This window comes from Salvelinus sp. IW2-2015, linkage group LG16 (genome assembly GCF_002910315.2).
Source record: "Salvelinus sp. IW2-2015 linkage group LG16, ASM291031v2, whole genome shotgun sequence".
Taxonomy (NCBI): domain Eukaryota; kingdom Metazoa; phylum Chordata; class Actinopteri; order Salmoniformes; family Salmonidae; genus Salvelinus; species Salvelinus sp. IW2-2015.
Window position 1 is genome coordinate 11,535,743 of NC_036856.1, and position 13,297 is coordinate 11,549,039.

Sequence of the window (13,297 nt, forward strand, 5' to 3'; positions counted from 1 at the left end):
TTTCCATTAAAACACACTCCAACTTCAAAATAGCAGTTCCAATTTATTAAAGTATGTATATGGTCACATTTACAGTACACAGATATCATTTAAAAAGTTAAGACAGTAAAAAATATATCTAGTAATATTTTACCATAGAATCATATGCTAACATGATATTTACACATGGTGCACTTAGTAACTGGTTTAGTAACCCTTTCCTCTGGTTTTCAGTGCAAAAGTTTACCACCTTTTCTAAAGGCTCAATAGAACAGGCAAAAATGAAATAAGTCACAATGATTACAATACCGGTCTCTAAAATGTATATTAGTTATAAATAGCCTACTCAGTGGTGTTAAAATAGTCTGACAATGAGATATTATTACTAGCCAATTCTTAACTGTAACTTGAACTATGATGCAAAGTCCACTGTGCACAGTCTACTGAGGAAGGCTGTCATGTTTCTATTGCTGATGTCAGCACACTTCACAATAACCACTCATTGACTTCTTTGAGTTTAGCTACCTGGTCACAATTATATGGCATACACAGCTAAATGAGCATTATTTGTGTCATAGTTTAGCAGCAACCATGGATATGTTAGTCAAAATACATCACATAAGCACTTGCTAGAGGTAATAGTTCCATATGAATCATTGAAGAAAAAAAAAGCTATAATTGTATAACATTGTAATAACTACAAATATGGTTCACTGATATGCACTGTATTTTGCTGCAAAGGCCTCAGTGCTGGTTTCAAATMAATATACTGTATAAAAATAGCAGCCATTGCATTATTGCTCAAGTGCTTGACTAAATTCAAAGTTCTCGGAATAATGTGCATTTCAGACCTCATGAATATTACTGTCTCAAAGACCAGGTAAAAGAAACAACTCACTATAAAAAAATATAATGTACACCATTAACAAAAAAAACATACAGTAGGTTAAGACAAGTTATTTTAAGGCACACTGAGTCCGATCCTACAATCACATAGTATTGAGGACGACAATGGTGAATGCTTTAAGCATAAATTAAGGAAACACATGAGGTTTGAACTGCAGGTACCTCGAGGCCTCTACTCAGCCGGTCAATGGATCTCTGTCAATCAGAGGCACCAAAGACTTTGTATAAGATCCATCTCTTTGGGGTTGCCAGAAAATCAGCAAAGATGATGGCATTTACTATCCTTTAGCACCACACCGTAGTTGATGCCCCACAAAAGCAGTGCTTACAAACAACAACAAAAAAGAGACTTCACATACATTTTTAAATAACACACAGTTCTAGTTCTGGACACAATGTGATAATGTCTTTGTATAGTTTGAAAGACAAAATAAATTACAGCTGTATAAATAATTACTCTAAGAGCTGCGGGAGGAGGACATTCGTCTGTTGCTCCGTACATTCAGTGGTTCCCCAGGTTCACTCTGTAAAACAAACAGGGTTAATATTTGTCTAATCAATGGATCCCTGACTGGCAATAATTCAGGGGGGGAAAATGGTTGATTAGATCAAAAGAAAATACCTTTTTGAAGTTTTCCTCCATTCGTCCTTGCATTTTACAAACGTAACTTCCTGTTGTAAGCTCAGAGCATGAGGATCTTTAATGCAGAACACCATCCTGGAAAAGAATAGCAAATTTTAAAAAACGAATAAATAACTGTTTTGCACTCTTTCAAAACTATTATATTTCTGATGTTGGTATGGATGAAAATTGTCTCCATTTCATGATTTTAAAGAAATTAGGCCTCTTAAAACTAACTTTTTTTGCGTCTCCCCGACTCTGATGCGTATTTTGTGGACCTCCACTTCAGACTCTGCAGAGTCACCTGACCACCAGGAAGACACCATGTTGAGCTTGAACGAGGCAGACCAGCTAGTAGACTCCTCCCACTTAAACTTCACCATCAGGAGGTCACCAATGTCTTTCTCCGCTACCAGCAGGAAGGAATGGGTCTTATTGGTTGTTATCTTCTCCTTTCTGCCAATGAGAAAGAGCATAGAGGCTCAACTGATTATTGTCAACTCACTTCACAAGAACAAATAATTGACCTTTGAGTGAAGGTGTCAAGTCTAAGCACAGACCACAGTAGCACTAGAACTTTAACTATAGACCATAAAGATTAATGTTATCATAAACAAATGGTGTCAGGTGTCTTATGTTGATGTACTAGCATGTGCTTTGTTGTATGGTTTAACCGCTTGTTGGACCAGGTACTCACAGTGTCAGTTTGAGGTCTTCAACCTCTCCTTTGGTTCCAATCAGGGAGACTGTCAGTGAAGGCTCCATCTCAGACCTGTTCACCTTGCTGGAGAAGTGGATCTTCACCTGGTAGTGATAGACTCTGAACGGCATGGAGGCCCTGGTCTTGGTGTACAGTTTGACGCTACGTGTCTTGCGAACCTTGCTGATATCGTAGCCCACGGTGTTACAGTGGTTCTTGCGGCAGCTGAGGCACATTCCGCGYTCGAACATATCGTCGCTCCCGCAGCGGTACGCCATGCTGGCCTCCTGCTCATTGACCAGGGAGTCGATGAACAGGTGGATGGAGCGCTCGTGGGAACACCTGGGAACATCATTGATAGCTAGGAACATAAAGGGGATAGTTGCATCACTGGTCCACATTAAAAACCTGAGTTGAGGTTCTCAATTGGAGGACAGGCAATCAAATGATAAGTAGATGCATCTAGTAGTATATCACTAATCCTGAGAAAGTTCCATTCCCTAACATTACCATTATAGATAGAGTTATCAACCTTCATTTTGGGGAGCTACAATAGGAGTGATGTTGTTGATGACCTTCTGAAGGGATTTTCTCTAGTCGTGATGTTTGCGGTCCTCTGTTTTTAACAGGCATGAATAGGCCTTTGTCAGGCTGATGGCGACAATGTTAGTCGTYAAGACAGATTAGTYACTAGCTGCACAGTTACMGCAACTGATGTCATGATGTACGTCAGGTTGTACTGACTTCGCCACCCTATTGTTCCTTGTTCACAAGCCTTACCATCTTCCAATAAGTTACAAGCTGACAATTACATGTCTGATTTAGCCAATGATAACGCAGTAACCAGATTGACAATAGAGTCATTGTGGGGAAAGTGATTGTGAATGTTATGTCGAATATTTAACCAATTATATAGAATGACACTAAAATARCAAGATGTGATTCTCACCAAAGAGGCCAAGTTTGGATATTGTTTCCAGAGGGCTTTGCAGATTYCAGCCTGGCTGGAAGCTGCCTCCATTGGGGTAGATGTCCACATGGCCTACAGGCTGCTGGATGCCYATGCTTAAGCCCAGAGAGCCCCGCGTGAACGTGTGTAGAACATCCACAAAGTGGGCATCATCTGGGGACAGGCGGCGGTGAGCGTGCTCCCCCTCGAAGTCTGGACCAGCTGGGTCAAGACCTGTAAAGAGAAGGGAGCAATCAGTGAGGAGTGGGACAAGCCAAAGACCAATGAATTAAAGTTGGTACAGGCCAAAGAGCCAATCAATGATTAGCAACAGTGCTATCATKTTGTCTATGTTTCTCTGTAAGACATATTTACCAGTTATTCTGCCCACTTTATTGGAGGCGTGGCTCCCAGCAAATCCTGCAACATGAGCACCCAGACTGTAGCCAATGAGATGGAGGTTTTCAAGAGGGATGTTTGTTGCCTCCTTGGAAACATATTGGAGTAAAGTGTCAAGTTCATTGCCATGGAAACAATGTACAGTAACTCTTTATACCTTTTGTTTAGAATATGTTATTCATGATTTTATCTGAGAAACAGTGCAGTGTCTTAGATGTTGAGTCATCATACAAACCTCCAGCCAGTCAATGAAGCGAGCAATCTCCTGTCCCACCATCTTGGTGTTCTGGGCAGCTACTGGATAGTGGTTCTGGGCTGTGTACAGCCAGTCCACCACGATCACATTGGCTTCCTGCTCTCTCTTGTACAGCGCCGAAACCAGCTTGGCCACCCAGCTCTCAAACAAGCCGCTCACCTGTTAAGGCAGATGGAAAGAACGAATGGTGTTATTGACGGGGTAATCCAAGTCCATGAGCAATAGTTGTTAAGGATTTAATGTCAGACATGCTGCTACAGATTGGAGGGGCTTACTGTCCAGCCGTGGATCACCAGGAAGGTTTTGGATGTGCTGTTGAAAGTGCATTCTTTGAGAGATTCCGGGTTGCCGGGGATGATGTAGCAGATGTCATCTTCCGGCATCAGAGGCTTCCGGAGGGAGAATTTGGTGTAGGCATGAGGGGTGGCATCGTTGTTTCGGATCAAGTCCTTGAAGTTGTCCATGAAATTATCTGAGAATAATGTAATGTAAACACAAAACATCTGCTTAAGACATTTTGGAAAAGTCATTACTAAATGTTTGAAGATACCATTGCAGTAAAGAGAATGGAAGCTTTAGAGCCATCTATGCTGTTTCTAATCTTTAACCACATTGGTGGGAACTTCTGACTGCACAGGCCCCTCAGTGCCTGGGGGGCTACTAGCAAGGCGGCCAGATTAACAAATCATATACATTTCCGGGACATGGGCCCCGGGGTTTCAGCCCCTGTATTAATCAGGCCCTGGCTACTAGGGTTCAGTCGGTCAGACAGACCCTATAGAAACCACAGCTTTTCCCAGCTTTGTCCCTCTAGCTCTGAAAAATCTCAAAGGGTTTCAAAGTAGCTGTGTTCCCAGTGGGTCAGCTGACTCCTCAGCCAAGGCTACTGCACTGAATGGAGGTTGCATATTCCATGAAGGTTAAAGCAGACACAATAAATATATTATATTTCTAATAATTAAAATAAACAATATACTAAGTATTCATATGCATCAACTGACTATATCTACGTCCTACTTCAGCATTGCCGAAGACAACCTATAATTTTGTATTTTTTTTAAGGGGGAAAAATACATGTACATGTAACGGATGTGAAATGGCTAGCTAGTTAGCGGTGGTGCGCGCTAATAGCGTTTCAATCGGTTACGTCACTCGCTTTGAGACCTTGAAGTAGTGGTTCCCCTTGCTCTGCAAGGSCCGCGGCTTTTGTGGAGCGACGGGTAACGATGCTTCGTGGGTGACTGTTGTTGATATGTGCAGAGGGTCCCTGGTTCGCGCCCGGGTATGGGCGAGGGGACGGACATAAAGTTAAACTGTTACATACAATACCAGTCAAAAGTTTGGACACCTACTCATTCAAGGTTCTTTATTTTTGAAACTATTTTCTACGTTATAGAATAATAGTGGAAGACAACGATGAAATAACACATATGGAATCATGCACTAACCAATTAATTTTAACTATCATTTATATTTCTGATTATTCAAAGTAGCCACACTTTGCCTTGATGACAGCTTTGCACACTCTTGGCATTCTCTCAACCAGCTTCATGAGGTAGTCACCTGGAATGCATTTCAATTAACAGTTGTGCCTTGTTAAAAGTTAATTTGTGGAATTTCTTTCCTTCTTAATGTGTTTGAGCCAATCAGTTGTGTTGTGACAAGATAGCTCTATTTGGTAAAAGACTAAGTCCATATTACGGCAAGAACAGCTCAAATAAGCAAAGAGAAACAGTTCATCATTACTTTAAGACATGAAGGTCAGTCAATGCAGAAAATTAAGAACTTTCAAAGTTTCTTCAAGTGCAGTCGCAAAAACCATCAAGCGCTATGATGAAACTGGCTCTCATGAGGACCGCCACAGGAAAGGAAGACCCAGAGTTACCTCTGCTGCAGAGGATAAGTTTATTAGAGTTACCAGCCTCAGAAATTGCAGGCCAAATAAATGCTTCAGAGTTCAAGTAACAGACATCTCATTATCAACTGTTCAGAGGAGACTACGTGAATCAGGCCTTTGTGGTCAAATTGCTGCAAAAAAACACTACTAACGGACACCAATATTAAGAAGAGACTTGCTTGAGCCAAGAAACATGAGCAATGGACATTAGACCGGTGGAAATCTGTCCTTTTGTCTAATTAGTCCAACTGTTTGATTTTTGGTTCCAACCGCCATCTCTTCGTGAGACACAGAGTAGGTGAACAGATGATCTCTGATGTGTGGTTCCCACCGTGAAGCATGGAGGTGTGATGGTGCTTTGCTGGTGACATTGTCWGGGGTTTATTTAGAATTCAAGGCACACTTAACCAGCATGGCTACCACAGCATTCTGCAGCGATACACCATCCCATCTAGTTTGCGCTTAGTGGGACTATCATTTGTTTTTCAACAGGACAATGACCCAACACACCTCCAGGCTGTGTAAGGGCTATTTGACCAAGAAGGAGAGTGATGGAGTGCTTCATCAGATGACCTGGCCTCCACAATCACCTGACCTCAACCCAATTGAGATGGTTTGGGATGAGTATGACTGCAGAGTGAAGGAAAAGCAGCCAAGTGCTCAGCATATGTGAGACTGTTGGAAAAGCATTCCAGGTGAAGCTGGTTGAGAGAATGCCAAGACTGTGCAAAGCTGTCAAGGCAAAGGGTTGCTACTTTGAAGAATCTAAACTATATATGTTGATTTGTTTAACACATGACTCCATATGTGTTATTTCATAGTTGAGGTCTACAATGTAAAAAAAATAGTAAAAATAAAGAAAAACCCTTGAATAAGTATGTGTGTCCAACCTTTGACTGGTACTGTATATTTGAGATTATGTAGCCTATCAATTTTGTATATTCTTATGTATCAACACTAGAACACATAACGTTTTTTCAATCCCTATGGTAACATTACTCATTGTATGAATGGGCGTTCAGCCTTATACTTATCATGTCCTATACAAACTATTTATTCTAAGTCATCAAACTCATTAGTAGTCTATTATAACACCTCCTGGAAATGTATATAGTAGCCTTATTAGATAAGTGACAGTATCTGTAGGCTGTCAACTACATGAATTAATTATGAGAGATTAAATTCTTCAGAGAATATTTCACTTAAGCGGCACAAATGAAATCAGGACTGCAAAACAAGGTTGAAACGTATTTTTCCTCAATATTGGCTACTCACCAAGTGTAGAAATTGAGTCCCCCTCTTCCAAAGACGCCACATAAAATACTGCATTTAACACAAGAAAGTAAAGACAATGCACTTGCAACCCTTTCATTTCTTTGCAGCCTAATAATTCGTATTTTGGGGAAATCTATGTAAAAGTCTGCAATCTCAGCACAGGGGGGGGAAAAAATGTAACGTAAAACCGTGACAATTTTCCACCGGTTAGAATATTTCCCGTACGTTCTCTGGCGCCTGGTGTTGATATCTGAGCCACCTTGAACTGCCCAGTTCTTAAATAGTACCTCTCCCTCTGTCGCAAACCCATTGGTCGCTTTTCCCTTTCCAACGGGGGGAAGGGGGGTAAAGTAAATTATAATACGAAATCACGTTGATAACTGGCAATGACGTTTTAATAATAATAGTTGTATTCAAGTTATTAGTGTTATTTGTTTACAGTGTGTGAGAACACTCAGGCCTGGATTCAATCAGATCAAGAGTTAACCTGCGTAGCGGATACCTACAAAGCTGATGTTTTGTCGGTCGGGGGTGGAACTGCATTAGAGCTGTCAAATCGGCGAGCAGCTGCTCCTTTGATCATTGTCTTGAAGCCACACCCATCCCACTCACATTAGAAGTTCAGAATGAGAAATTGTTGTCGGCTATATAGGAATAATGATCCTCAAATTGAAAATCATTAAACGAAATAATGAGGATTTCTATCAACCTAATCAAGCTGTAGATTACATCTCATATTCCAGTGACTGAACTTGTAAACAAGGCTGCATGGGTTTTCTCATAATGCGATTTCGGGTTTCCACTAGTTACCATAGCCACAAAGTCTAAATTGGCTAATAGTAAGAATTCATGAAAACAAACAACAATTTTCTTTTTGGTGTTAATTTAAGGTTATGGTTAGGCACAAGATTAGCAGTGTAGTTAAGGTTAGGTATAAAATCACATTTTAAGAAGATAAATTGTAGAAATAGGTGGGTTTTATGATTTTGTTGCTGTGTACATTGATTCAGGGAGCTGCTTGTGTATTTGACAGGGGCGCAACTTTCACTGGGGATGGGGGATAAGTCCCTCCCACATTGTGAAATTGGGTTTTTGTCCCCACCAGTTTTATCATTGGAATGTGATACAAAACGATGCAGCGGTGTGCTTTAGGACCATGCGGACGATTCCGAGTGGTTGGTAGGCTGTTTTGAGTGTTTATCCGTCTGAAAAAATATGTTTAAAAAAAGTTATGTCTCCCCACTTCTAAAACCAAAGTTGTGCCCCTGGAATTTGACAACACAGTTCCACCTCTGACACCATAAWAACTATGTGGATTTCAGCTAAAGTGGATCTGATTGAATCTGCCCTCAAATTCAACCTGGACTCAGGGGTATACGTAACATAGAATACGTACATCTGTCTCCTTCCATTTACTATGATATGTTATGTTTCGTATGGCATGTATTAATTTGTGGATGTCAATCATCCATTTTGTATGACATGTTATGAATTACAATTAAATATTTGCTTTATACGCCTACCCATCGACCCCAACTAACCACCTTACTTTCACATTTGCTTTAAGTAACCTTCTGTCTTATGTGACCACACCAAACGTAACATCCCGGATCTAAGTTTACTATGTTACGGCTAGTCTATGAGACCAGGCTGTCAAATGTTGATTCTGATCTGGCTAGATTGATTTTCTTGTAGCCTATCACTACAAATGGCCTTGCTCTTGAATGCATGAGTGAGGGCGATTTAAGCATAAAGGTTTTTTAGCATGCCTACATTACATTATGTTAACTTAACATTTGCATTATTTGTTCAATTCATATATATAGGCTATTATAATTGTAGCTAGAATGCAAAGTAACTCAGTGGCCTACTGCTACAAGACCTTGAAATTGATACATTGATGACATGATAACATGACACAATAACTATTGGACATATGATCATGTTTTTCTTGTTGTACAACATATCACAGTTCAGAGGGTTTTATGATGTTTGCATGCCAGGGGCACCTCAGCCCACCTAATGTCTGCTTGAGGGGACTGTTTCTCACAGCAGGTACAGAATGTGTTAAGTGGGCCTTGTGGAGTTTAGGAGTACAACTAGAGTGGAACATAATGTTATGAGAAGCTGCGTACGAACCTGTAATGTCATCAACGTTAATGGCTTTAGTTCTAGAAGACTTCCCTGAGTGGAGGTGGCCAGATGGGCCAGTATAAATCATAGTCCAAATCCTAACCAACCACCCCTCTACCCCCTTTCCCAAGCCCCTTCCCCTAGCCACCATTCACCACTCTATACATCCACAGACCCTTCCCCCTAGACCTAGAGAGAGATTGTGGTCTAGCAATTATGCAAAATTTTATCAATAACATTTCTCCCCAGTTTTCTAAGAAAAGCTCTATTTAACCTAATCCAACCTTGCTTTCTGTTGCAATGCAAATATTAACTGGATGTTTAGTATTTGTCTTGTTCTACCAGCACTGACTTTGCTGATAAATACTTTGTTGAGGGAAAATGTACGTGATACGATAGTGGATGTGTTGTTGTACCACCTAGCTATCTGATGATGAATGCACTAATTGTCAGTCATTCTGGAATAGCGGGTCTGCTAAATGATCAAAATGTCAAATGTAAATCTAGTTCGATCATTTGTTTAGGTACATTGAGCGATGTACCCATCCTGTGATCTCTGTGGGTGCACGTGAATAATAAATGCATGCTTTAAGTTTGTTGTTGTTTGACTCTTTGCACTGGGACTTCCATTGCAGTGGCGGTCGGTGCCGTTTAAGATGAGTGAGGACACTTTTTTTTTTCATGAGCATGGCCTTATTTCTATTACAGCATATTGGATGACTGTCATTCATATTCCATTCATCCAGTTCAATGTAACATTGATAGGTTTAAGCTACTAAATGATACTCACATTTTCACCATACCCATCATGAGGTTGCGATAACCTAGCCCGTGAATGAAAGTTTACAACGTAGGTGCACAGGTTGAGAGGAATTTGAGTAATCAAGGTGACAGACATTGACACATTCAATACCGCCTTGTCCAATCTTGCCTGCATCTAACTGATATAGGGTGTAATCATTAGTCCAATAGATGCAAACCAGAGTTTCTATTGAACAAATTCAGGTATGTTTATCTCCGTTTCGTTTGCTTCCATTTAAGAACTATTGTCTTTCTCGCTCTTTGAGTCAACTACTCACCACATGTTATGCACTGCAGTGCTAGCTAGCTGTAGTGTATGCTTTCAGTACTAGATTCATTCGGATCCTTTGATTGGGTGGACAAAATGTCAGTTCATGCTGCAAGAGCTCTGATAGGTTGGAGGACATCCTCCAAAAGTTGTCATAATTACTGTGTAAGTTTATGGAAGGGGGTGAGAAACACAAGCCTCCTACAGTAAGTTTTGTATTGAAGTCAATGTACCCAGAGGAGGACGGAAGCTAGTTGTCCTCCGGCTACACCATGGTGCTGCCCTACAGAGTGCTGTTGAGGCTACTGTAGACCTTCTTTGCAAAACAGTGTGTTATAATCAATTATTTGGTGACGTGAATATATTTAGTATAGTTTTATCTAAGAACTATTTTTATTTTCTGAAATTCACTGAGGAGGATGGTCCTCCCCTTCCTCCTCTGAGGAGCCTCCACTGATCCATTAGTATTACTACTGAGTGTGGAATAGGCCTACAACCAACATGACATAGGCCTAGTTTACCCTCTTCCTCACTTAAGATCATTGATCTTCCAAACATTTACATATAAATAAAATATTGATTTTTTTTGTCATTTAGTAGACGCTTTATCCAGTGAAGCTTACAGTAGTGAATGCATATATTTTCATACCGGTCCCCTGTGGGAATCAAACCCAGAACCCTGGCATTGTAAGTGGCATTGTAAGCATACTCTTCAAACTGAGCCACACCGGACATACTGTATCAGTCAGTGGGGATCTGGAGTTTGTGTGAGTTGTGATTGGTCAGACTCAGAGAATTGTTGGACCAGATTTGTTGGACCATTTTGTTGGACCAAACCTGCGTTTCCATTATCTAAGCAGTGCGCCATTGTGTGTAAAGGACTAAGAATAATGTCACCTGCTACGGTCACATGCTTTCCTTCAGGAATGTGCACATGTTAAGTGTGTCTAGCCTCTATGGTTGACCATTGTTGTTGTCAAACGTCAACCTATCAGAGGCCCCTGGTACCCCTGGTTGCTCGGAATAAGATGGAAACAAAGTTTGGCTCCGATGCTGGTATTTGTCGCTGTTGTTATGTGACACGTGGAACACAAGGAGGGGGGGGGGTGGGGGTGGAGGGGACATAGCAGAAGTTGTCTTATTGTACTGTTGCCAGATTCAACACACACATCCCTCCTGCTGCATGTCCCTGAAGCAGCTCTTGTAGCGGTCCAGTTGGCATCCAATTTAATGTTGCTTTTCTAGGAACATAACAGAGTTTTCCTGTAAAGCAGGAACAGCTGTATTAGATAAACAGATGCATCGCTACGGTGCTGCCATTCTCTTTGCTTTTGAAAGGGAAACTGAATCGCTTCTGAAGGGAAGCGTCTCAGTAAGTGGGATTTTGAGGCAGTTTGCGTTGATAAGAGAAACTGTAAGGTTGTGCTGTAGAGATTTGCAAGAGCCAGTGATTTAGTTTGGAAGCCAACTTAACAACAGCTGTTCCCCAATGTTTTGAAGGTGACAAATTGTTCTGGAATGTTTTTTCCAAGGGTTTCCCAGGCTTCTTTTTAGGGTTCTTTCTAAGAATAACACGCGTGGTTCTGAAGGCTTCAGGAAGTTCTTACTACGTGAACCGAAAATATATCTTAGCTGATTTATCATGCATGTGATGTACAGTGTGTGTTGTGTAACTAATTTACCAGGAAGTGGAGCTTTCTCCCATGAGGAACATAATGTAATTATTATCAACTATTCTATCCTCACTGCCAAATTCATCTCATGTTGTTTGTTTTGTTTTGGGAGCTTTCCATATGATTTCTTATGGAAAATTACAATAACATCTTAGAGGGGCATTCTGGGGACATCAGGTTTGGGTCAATTGGGCCAGTGAACAGTACAGGTTTAAAGGTCATCTTTGTGGGGTCATCTCTCGTCCACCAACACAATAAGGGAATATTTCCATGACCTAAAGGGAGGAGAGAAGTTCACCAGCAAGTTCATGAGACGACACATCACAGTACCCTTCCACTGTCAGGCAACACTCACCCCACCAACACACCCAACATATCTCTGTCCAGAACTTACTTAGACCCATCACCCCTGGTCTAAGTAAAAACATCTGTTATCCCCATTCAGCAAGTTACAGGCAATTGAGGACCGGATTGCTGAAACACAGTGTATTTCCTCATTCCTCACATTACCCGTTTGACTATAACTTGCTGAATGGGGATGACAGATAGTTTTCTTGTTTTTCCCTAATACTTTTAAGATATATGTTATTAATCGATGAAAAATATTTATAAATGAAMGAATTAAAGTTGACCAACTTGAATTAATGTTGACAAAATGTGTAATGTATCTCATGTAGTTTTGTACAGAAATGATCCTGTGATTACAATAGTGAGTAATAGAAAAAATAKCTTTCCTGCCATGTTTCCTTCCTCTTTTTTTGACGCTCCAAATTCCAAGAATTACTCAATAACCCCACTGTTTTTTTACAATCTATGGGATTATTCCATGTATTTCCAACTAAGAGAATTTGGGGTCCAAAGCTATTTGTTATCTTCGTGTATTGCCATTGTGTGTTACACAACTTGTTTTGGGATGTTAGTGTACTGGGCTTTGTGATGATAGGCTCTAATGTGGATGTTGTGCTACTAGCATGTGTCAGACAAGGTTTAAAGAGCCACAGGTGTCAGATTAGGAACAATGAGACCACTGTGTGTAAAGCACAGCAGTAATAATAATGTTATGAGCTATGCCAGCAATTCACCAGTCAGGGGCAGAACAGCAGTAGCCATCCATGTCAAACTATATATATTAGTGTTACAGTATGTGTCTCTTACACAATTAGGCAAATGTTGATGAGACCTGTGAATGACAACTGTCTCTGTATTGATGGCATGTTGCTAAGTATGAGGTCATATGGTTATGGTCTTCAAAGAGATGTAGGACTATTTCCAATGATTATATACAATATTGAACAGAGTGCGAATTACACCGAGACATTCGGGGGTCTCTGTATTTTTTTATAGGCTTAATAATAAAGACGTCATTTAAACGGTAAAAACGTATTACCTTTTAATGTGGCATGAACCCAACCAGTCATGATATTTTCATCTGATTGTCG

The 13,297-nt window shown here is 40.6% G+C and overlaps 1 protein-coding gene across 1 annotated transcript; it reads right to left on the minus strand.

Moving 5' to 3' along the window:
• Window positions 1-23: 23 nt before the first annotated feature.
• LOC111975815 (lipoprotein lipase) lies at window positions 24-7,230 on the minus strand. The gene is made up of 9 exons (XM_024004423.2): window positions 6,984-7,230; window positions 4,087-4,283; window positions 3,791-3,970; window positions 3,532-3,643; window positions 3,157-3,390; window positions 2,205-2,568; window positions 1,745-1,963; window positions 1,508-1,603; window positions 24-1,409 (listed from the first exon to the last, which is right to left on the minus strand). Exons 1-9 carry the CDS (start codon window positions 7,078-7,080, stop codon window positions 1,388-1,390), a joined length of 1,521 nt encoding a protein of 506 aa, XP_023860191.1. The 5' UTR covers window positions 7,081-7,230; the 3' UTR covers window positions 24-1,387.
• Between the last annotated feature and the right edge of the window lie 6,067 nt (window positions 7,231-13,297).